Source organism: Cornus florida, unplaced genomic scaffold, assembly GCF_030987335.1.
Source record: "Cornus florida cultivar Cherokee Brave unplaced genomic scaffold, ASM3098733v1 CherokeeBrave_3.0.0_Hap2_Chr07, whole genome shotgun sequence".
NCBI lineage: Eukaryota > Viridiplantae > Streptophyta > Magnoliopsida > Cornales > Cornaceae > Cornus > Cornus florida.
In genome coordinates, this window is record NW_026775577.1 from 57,322,712 (window position 1) to 57,332,654 (window position 9,943).

General features: G+C 36.7%; 1 protein-coding gene across 1 annotated transcript; it reads left to right on the forward strand.

Moving 5' to 3' along the window:
• Positions 1 to 673: 673 nt before the first annotated feature.
• Positions 674 to 1,231, forward strand: LOC132266239 (uncharacterized). Its single transcript, XM_059767092.1, has one exon. It carries the CDS (start codon positions 674 to 676, stop codon positions 1,229 to 1,231), a length of 558 nt encoding a protein of 185 aa, XP_059623075.1.
• The last annotated feature ends 8,712 nt before the right edge of the window (positions 1,232 to 9,943 follow it).

The window sequence follows — 9,943 nt, forward strand, 5'->3', positions numbered from 1 at the left end:
CATGGCATTCCTTTGGTCTGGCATTGAAATGAAGTCCACAAGTGCCAAAATTGCTTGGATGGATATTTGTAAACCTAAGGAGGTAGGAGGTTTGGATATCCCTAACTTGGTTATTTCAAACCAAGCTGCAGTTATTAGATATATATGGGATCTTCTAACAGACATGTCAGATAGAGTTTGGATTAAATGGTGTAAGACTTACCTCATCAAAGGCAAGAACTTGTGGGCTTTAGCAATTCCTTAATCCTGTTCCTGGAGTTGGAGGAAACTCCTTCAACAGAGGCACCATGCAAGAAACTTCATTAAGCACCAAGTTGGAAATGGCATGTCTACTTGTTTCTGGTACGATAATTGGCTTCCTGCTGGACCATTGAGCACTCGTTTCCCTTCCCAAATCCTCACTGCAGCAGGTCTAGACCTTTCAACCACAGTAAGCCATTTCATTTCTGGTGGAACTTGGAATTTCCCTGCATCAATCTCTTCGGCAATCCCAGAACTCCTTGTACTTGGAGCTCCAAATAATTCAGGGAATGACAAACTGATTTGGGCAGCCTCACCATCTGGAAGTTTCAGCCACAAGCATACTGCAGCTCTCTTATCACCTTCTTCTCCATTGGTTTCATGGTACAACTTGGTTTGGAGATCTCCAGCTATACCACGAATGAAATTCATTATGTGGCTAGCTGTTCAAGGTCGCCTCCCTACTTTGGATAGAAGATCAATGGCTAGATTTGACAATGTATGTGCTCTGTGCAATGTCAACCCAGAATCTCATTCTCATCTGTTCTTCTCATGCGAGTATACTTCCCCAATTTGGACTTTCTTCAAGGCGAAATGCAAGATTTCTATTACAGCTTTGACATGGCCGGAAATTGCTTCAGTCTTCAGTATCCAGTGGTCTTCTCCATCACCTTGGAATCTACTTAGAAAGCTCTGCCTCGCGACTTTGGTATATCACATTTGGGAGGAGAGAAATACCCGTATCTTCCGTGGATCAAAGCTATCACAGAATTCAATTCGGGCAAGGATTTACCACACCATCACCTCTATCATGAAATTAGGGATCTTCAGGGATTCCATTACTGCGCATCACATTCTCAAGGACTGGGATCTTTCGCCGTCTTGTTGCCGGCCGCCGCCGCGTCCACCTGATCGAAGATTTGAAGCCTTAAGCTTCAATCGCTGCAAAAGCCAGTCACCGGATGTGTATCAGACCACCATTAACGGCTAATTAGCCGTTATTTGATGCTCTGTTGTTGATTTCATTGGGCCTAGCCCTTGTATCTGTTAGCCTTTGGGCTTTGGTTCCATCATGTATGGGTTGGTTGGGCCAAAGGCCTCATATGTACAGCTCCTTTAATTATTAATATTAGCTTCATTCTCCGAAAAAAAAAAAGTATTGTTCATTATTTAAATGGTAAGGTTTGAAAAGTTTATTGATGAAATAATAAAGCTGTATAAGTTTTAATATAAATACTACTATAGTTTAAGGAGATTTTTTGACCAATTCTCATTTTACACTCACATCGATTTGTGCGCAGAGCGATAGAGCGCTAGTAATTTGAATAAATTATGTGACTTAGCCAGCCAACTTAGAAATTCGTTCTCATCTACAATGTCACTTATTTGATATATTTTTACTTTAATGACCAGTACTTTCGTATTCACACAACTTGGATAATAAAACAAAATGACAATAATATATAAATCTCTCTTTATGAGAAAGAGACATATGAGAATCAATTGCAACACATATGCAATAACTATTTAATACTCCTAATCCTTTCTAATATAATAATGTTAGAATAGTTTTAAATAGATCATAATATAAAGTTTATTACTATTAAATTAATTATTTCATGGTTTAGGGGTGAACCAAATGAGGTGTGGCTGATGAATCTTATTGAATAGATGAAGATGGGACGGGAAAATGGGTGTACCTGTGAATTCTCCCATGCTGTACCCATTCAGTGTCTTTACCATCCTTAATGTCAGGAGTGAAATAGAAAGAATTCGAGGATCAATACTCCACGATTAAAGTCACTAGTTGATAAATGGAAAGCTTGATTCAATCCCACGAAAACAACTCCATTACCGAGATCAGTCGCATAGTCCCAACCTCTCTTGGCCGCATTAAGCATATTATGAAATTATTTACAAATTTGAACATAGTTTAGTGAGGTTTTTTTATAATTTTATATATATATATTTGGAATCATAATATAAATAATTCTTAACCAATTTTATCGTTTGAGTACTAATTTTCCTTTACTTTTATATTTATTCAAATATGTCAGGTAAAAATTGCAATTTGTTCAAGTGGATTACAAATATTGATTCTGACAACTACAAGCAATTAGGAATAGTACTATAATCCTTGGATAATACAGTAATCTTTTGTGAAAAAAAAAAACACTCCAGAGAATTAATTTGTTGGTAAATCTATATTTTTTTTCTGTTATTACCAAGATCACTTCTTGTGTGTATAATGAATATATAAACAAAAGACATACAAATTGGTTAAGTCAGCTTCGCCCTTGTATCTCTCCCTCTTAATTCATTCCGCCTCTCGGTCTCTCTCTATCTCTCTATAAAAAAATAATGGCAACCACTTCACAGGGTTTTATAGCAAGTCAGTGCAGAGAGAAGAAACGAAAAGATTTATAGAAGGGCTATCGATTATATGTGGTTCCTATTCAGAACTATGATAACTAGTGTTGATAGTTTTTCAGAAAAAAACCAGCTTTTTCTCTCTCTTCTTTGAAAAAATGTCAGTCTTTTTCTCTCTCCTCTCCAAAATACCTCCTCTTTGCAAAATCAATTTCTCTCTCTACATTTTAAAATTTAAGCTAATATTATTTTTTTCAAAAAATAGACATTAATATATTTGCCATATAATTCGAGTGGATTTGAATAAAAAGAAAATTATTTGATTTTAATTTAGGTACGGACAACCTTTGCTTAAAAATTGTATAATTTAAATTAAATCATTTAATTTATTAAGCCTAAGCCTAATTCGAATATGTCTTAATTTTGACAAAACTCAATCCGAATATGAGTTCGATTTGTAAATTTTAAGTCCAAATTTTAAAATTTTTGAATTGGGGTTGGTTTGGGATGATTAGCCCATCTAAGTTACAATTCTAGGTTTGAACCCCTAACCTCCTGTTTGGTGAAAAAGGAATGATACTACTTGGTCAATTAGTGCTTTGGTTAAAAAAAAAAAAAAAAAAAAAAATTAATTAATTAATTATAATACTTGTACTCTTTTAAGAGATGTTTTGGAAATAAACAACACGAAATTATTCTTACCATATATCTTGAGTATTATTTTAAATTTCTAATAATTTTTTTTAAAATTTGAAACAATTATTTCAAACACATCTAGTTAAATTATACAGTGCATTTAGTTAAATTAAGGCTATGTAGTTGTTATCAAACAAACAGAGAAAGAATTAAATATGGAGTACTATTTATTAGTGGATTGTCAAATCGGTCAGAAAGAAAATGTTATTGAAATGAGTTGTATCCTCTAATAGAGTAGGATGAAAGGGTACACTGGTCTCTTCACCGAATCAACTTTAAAATTGACCGGTCAAGAGGCATGTGATTTTCTGATGCCACGCAGCAGGCATTTTTAACTCTTCAGTAAAAGGAAAACAAAGGGACAATTTGTACTTTTAGAGAGAGAAAAGATTGGAAGGGAGGGTGTGGAGTAAAAAAAATTTGTAAGACCCGTGTAAAAATAAATAAATAAATAAATAAATATATATATATATATACATATATTTATTTATTTAATTTAATTTAATGATTATCTATATTTGAATTTAAAAATATAGTAGAGATATTAGAGTTTTTAAATTTAAAATTTAAATAGGAATCCTAAACAATTTCAAATGCAGTTATAGTTATTTTTATATTTCACGTCATATCAGTTCTACGAGGACATTATTTTTTAAAAAAAATATATATAATATTAGCACGATACAGCGTGATAGGACGTAGATCCAGAGAGAGTGATCTGACGTCGTAGCTTTCTGCAGTAACTGAGGGAAGGAACGATAAGTGGGAATTCGCATAGAAAGGAAGAGTTAATTACCCAGGCAAGTTAATCTTGCATTGTAGTTCTATATATATTCGTAACTTCTTAAAAAGATGTATATTTTAACATATTTTAATATCTTGTTGCAAGTCACTGTGATGATGATTAAGAATACATTATAAATTGGTTGCATAAATATTTGTATTTAATCAAGTAACCTTAAGAGTCTTTACCTTTCTTACGAATAATATTATTAGTTGAATATGAAATTTAGATTATTTCATTGTTATAATTTATAGTAATAATAACGATTTATATATTAATGTACTCATATTTACGTGTTTGAGAATGACTATGCATGTATGTAATTTGTAGAGTTACTTTGGTTACAATTAAGATACACGAACTTTTAAGTATATTTGTATTTGTGTATATAAAATTTCATATAATCTTAACTTTAAGTTTTGATTAAGGGCAAATATAATCTACTGTAATTATATATAGTGCGTGCGTCTATGCGTGGACTGTTTGAAGTAATTTAATCTTCATGTGGTAGATATATATTTATAGGAATGAAATTCCTGTAGAGTTTCACTCAAAGAGGTATTCATGTGTGTATGTTGTTATATGGCAGTGGATTAGTACTAGAACTGGGTCTTGGAAATCATTACTTTGGGATTAAAAATCATGGTGTTTAGACTAGTTTCATGAATTAATTCACGTGTATGTTAATAAATTAAATTAATTCACATGTGTATGTTAATAAATTAAGCAATAACTAACCCATGAATGTGGGTATGACCTGTTTTTAACAAGGTGGATTTGTACTTGGTCGTGCATGGTTGGGAACACAATTTAGAGGTTATTGGCTGAGGTTCTGAAAAGAATAACTTCAAACTGGTGGAAGACCCATTTTAGGTGTTAAATTTTATTGCATAGAACTATTTTGGGTAAAAGACTCATTTGTTTTGGGTTCTATGATTCAACTACTCTCGGCAACACTGAGTGAGGAATAGTGTATTGTTGTATTGCGCTGAAATAATATACTTAACTATCATTATTATTTTTTATAGTTTTATATTAGAAAATTAAGGAAAAATATTTTAAATATTTTAAAAATTGTGTTAGATACCAGAATATTATATTTTTGTATAATGAATCTGGTTTTGTTAAAAATCCAGATTTTAAATGTTATTTAGGTAAGTTTACCAAATAAAACCTTAAAAAAATATTATTTCTCAACACTAAAAGGGAGAGTATGGAAAAACTATTAAGAGATAAATTCTGAAATTTTACAGGGTATTATATCTAATGTTAGGCTATGTCCAGAAATTTTCTACTCTCACTCGTTGGATCATTAGGGTTCTGTTTTTAAATTAAAATGATATTTGGGTGCATTAACTATTAATTTGAATTATTAATTAATGATATCTTTCATAATTCATCATAATTAATAATTAATGGATGAATTTGGATTAGTCGGAGGGGTAGTCAGGGACTGACCCTATGATGACTTTTGGATATGGTCAGGGACCTGCTTATTGGGAGTGCACTACCCTTTTATTATGGCCATGGGTCTAATGAGCCCTTATTGTGTGGACGTGATCAGGGATTATCTGGGGAGTAGACGTACAATCTAGCCACACGTGTGTTTTCGGTAGTCAGGGACTATACAAATCACATCACTTTATTGGATGGGAGCCCAGGGCTCAGATGAGATATGCAAATTTACTTAAAATAAACGATGGTTATTTATTGAGTTTATAATTAACTAGAATATACCTTTAATTAATGAATTTATTGAGTTGCTTATATATATGGGAATACAAGGTAAGGTTAGCTTGCTGAACGATGATTGTGTTTAGCATTTCTTGTTGAGCTTGTGAGCTCACCCCATTATCACATTTTAGGTGCTCGTAGAGTAGGAACGTGATGGTGACTCGTGACGGGAACGGATTTTAACTCGTTGCGCATTGATTTATTTTAGCTCGGTTTTCCTTTATTCTGATTATTGTAATAAAGTTAATGTTTTATGAAACTTTATTGAGTTGATTCAGTGGTCATAGATGTTTTGTTTTACTAGAGGGAATTGCACCTCTATTTATGGATTTGTATAAAATTTGTCAGACTCTCATTTTTGTTAAATTGAATGACGGGATTCATCGTAGTTCTATTATGGAGGATGTATGTTGAGAATTGATGGAAGTTGTACCTTAGATTATTTTTATGCAGGACATGTAGTTCTTGTATTAAAATTTGGGGTGTGACAGTTTGGTATCAGAGCCTAGGTTAAGAATTACATGGCTAAGAGAAGTGATAATAAGAATAGGAGCATATACTTATACGAATTATTGCTCTCTTACCATGCTCCAGTTTAAGTATAAATTACTTGTGAGACTTATCATTGACATTCTTTAATGAAAATAGGATGTCAGGAGCTGGAAGAGGCAGAGGACGACTTGCTAGAGGCAGAGGTCAGGGAGGTGTTGGTCGTGGTGGTGTTAACCATGACGATGTTCAGTTGGAGGATGCACTTCATGTGCCGAATCCTATGATTGGATTTATCAGAGATATCCGCAAACTGGGGGCTGTTGAATTTGCTAGAGCTATCGATCCACTTGATGCTGAGAAGTGGATTGAAGATATGGAAAAGTATTTTGAGATGATAGACTGCACTGAGGTGTAGAAAAGGAAGATTGGTGCATTTCTTTTATTTGGTGAGGCGCGCCAGTGGTGGCAGTCAGAGACCAGGATGGTTGTGGACATTACAACTATGACCTGGAATGATTTTAAAACTAGGTTCAATGACAAATACTTTCCACAATCAGTGAAGGAGAAGAAGGCAACAGAGTTCATGCAGCTGGAACAGAATAATAAAATGTCAATTAGTGAGTACGAGAGGAAGTTTACAGAGCTATCCCGATTCGCTCCTCACATTATTGCGAATGAGTTACACAAGGTTAGAAAGTTTGAGCGAGGATTGGTCTCTTATGTGAAGAAGTTTGTGTGCTAGAGTGGTGGAATATGCTATGGCAGTAGAGGAGAATAATAACATTGCCTTTCAGAAACAGAAGGAGCGTAGGGCAGAACAGAAAGGTAAGGGGGCTAGCAGCACTCAACAGAATTAGAGTAGCTCTCAACAGAATCAGAGGGGTCAGCAGCAGCAGACTCAGAGAAACTGGCAGGGTCAGTCTTGGCAGAGAGGTAGACAAGATTAGCGAGCAGGGAAACGGCAGAGAGTTGGTGAAGGTGAGCAATCCACAGCTTTAGTACCAGCCACACCTCATGATGCACAGCCATATCAGTTCAGCGGGCATTGCTACAATTGTCGTGAGCAAGGACATTTGGCTCGTAATTGTCCTAAGCCTCACAAGAATAACCAGCAGAAAGGTCAGGCACCACAGCAACAGGGAGGTGCAAGGGTTTATGCAGTTGTTCCAGATGGGAGACAGGATCGTGCACCACCAGCAGTGGAAGGTACACTTATTATTTATGGCAGTATAGCTAGAGTACTATTTGATTCAGGTTCTTCATATTCTTTTATTGCACTATCATTTGTGGATACACTGGGATTAGAACCTGGACATATAAGTAATGCGTTATCTATTACAACTCCACTCGGGAGCGCGACGACACTTGATAGAATATGTCGTGCTTGCCCTGTTACAATTGGGGAGTTGGAGTATTCTATTGATTTAATAGTATTACGTATGAGAGAATTTGATGCTATACTGGGTATGGATTGGTTAGCTAGATATCATGCTCAGTTGGACTGCCATGAGAGGATTATTGTATTCTCAGTTCCGGGACAGTTACCTTCTAGATATAAGTGTGGGGAGTTTGAGGGCACCATGACTATGGAATTTCTGGCCCACATCGAGGTGGTTGAGCAATGCGTGACTATAGAGCAGTTGCCTACAGTGTCAGAGTATGCAGATGTGTTTCGGGATATTCCGGGTTTGCCTCCTAAGAGGGCAGTGGATTTCTGCATCGACCTCACTCCTGGTATTTCACCTATCTCTAGGGCACCCTACAGAATGGTGCTAGTTGAATTGAGTGAGTTGAAGAAGCAGACTCAAGAGTTGCAAGATCAGGGATTTATTCGACCTAGCACATCACCTTGGGGAGCACCTGTTTTATTTGTCAAGAAGAAAGATGGGTCACTCCGCTTATGTGTTGACTACCGTGCGCTGAATAAGGTTACTATTAAGAATAAGTACCCATTGCCACGCATTAATGATTTGTTTGATCAACTTAGAGGGGCGCAGTTGTTTTCTAAGATTGACTTGAGGACTAGATACCATCAACTGAGGATTAAGGAGGAAGATATTCCTAAGACTGCCTTCAGGACTCGTTATGGCCTCTATGAGTTTTTAGTCATGCCTTTTGGGTTGACTAACGCTCCGGCAGCTTTTATAGATTTGATGAACCGAGTGTTTCAACCTTGGATCAGTTTGTTGTAGTATTTGTTGATGACATCCTGATATATTCCAAGACTAAGGAGGAGCATGAGAGACACTTGAGCATTACACTTCAGACTTTACGTGAGCATCAACTCTATGCTAAGTTTGAGAAGTGTGACTTTTGGCAGGAGCAGATTCAGTTTTTTGGGCATGTGATCTCTAAGGATGGAGTTTCAGTAGATTCCGCCAAGGTGGAGGTTGTGATGAGTTGGAAACGGCCTACTACTGTCACTGAGATTCGTAGCTTCTTAGGACTGGCAGGATACTACAGGCGCTTTATTGAGGGTTTCTCCAAGATTGCTGCACCTTTGACCCGGTTGACTCTGAAGGATGTGAAGTTTGTTTGGGACCACCGCTGTGAGCAGACGTTTGAGGAGCTGAAGACGAGATTGACATCAGCACCAGTTCTTACCATTCCTGCTAGTGGTGAGAGATTTATGATCTACACAGATGCATCACATCAGGGTCTTGGCTGTGTATTGATGCAAGATGATAAGGTGGTAGCGTATGCCTCTAGGCAGCTTAAGCCACATAAACAAAATAACCCTACACATGACCTGGAATTGGCAGCAGTGGTTCTTACATTGAAGGTGTGGAGGCATTACTTGTATGGCGAGGAATTTGAGTTATTCTTTGATCACAAGAGCCTCAAATACCTCTACACTCAGAAGGAGTTGAATATGAGGCAACAGAGGTGGATGGAGAAGATGAAGGATTTTGATATGACTCTTCAGTATCATCCTAGAAAGGCGAATGTGGTAGCAGATGCCTTGAGTCGGAAACCGAGAGGATTAGTTGCCTTTATGATGATTCAGGAGTGGATGATGTTAGAGGCATTGGCAGAGTTTTCTATCATGCCGTGTTCTCAGAGTACAGGGGCTATTCTTTGTAGTTTGACTGTACAACCTACTTTGATCAGCCGGATCATTCATTTTCAGACTCAGGATGACAGGTTACAGACCAAAGCAGTTGAGTCTGTTAATGATGAAGGTAATGTTGACTGGGCGTATGGAGCTGATGGTGGTATGAGATTTCGAGGTAGGCTATGTGTTCCAGACTTAGCAGACCTCAAGAGAGAGATTTTAGAGGAGGCACATCACTCTAGGTACACAGTGCACCCAGGTGGCACTAAGATGTATCATGATCTTAAGAGGCAGTTTTGGTGGAAAGGCATGAAACGTGATGTGGCAGAGTTTGTATCTAAATGTCTCACTTGTCAGCGAGTGAAAGCTGAGCACCAGAGACCAGCAGGACTATTACAGCCTTTGCTTGTGCCTGAGTGGAAATGGGAACATGTGACGATGGATTTTGTTGTGGGGTTACCGAGGTCGATACATAACCATGATACAGTGTGGGTGATAGTGGACCAATTGACTAAATCAACTCATTTTCTACCCATTCGAGCTACTGATACTGTAAAGGAATTGTGTAAGAT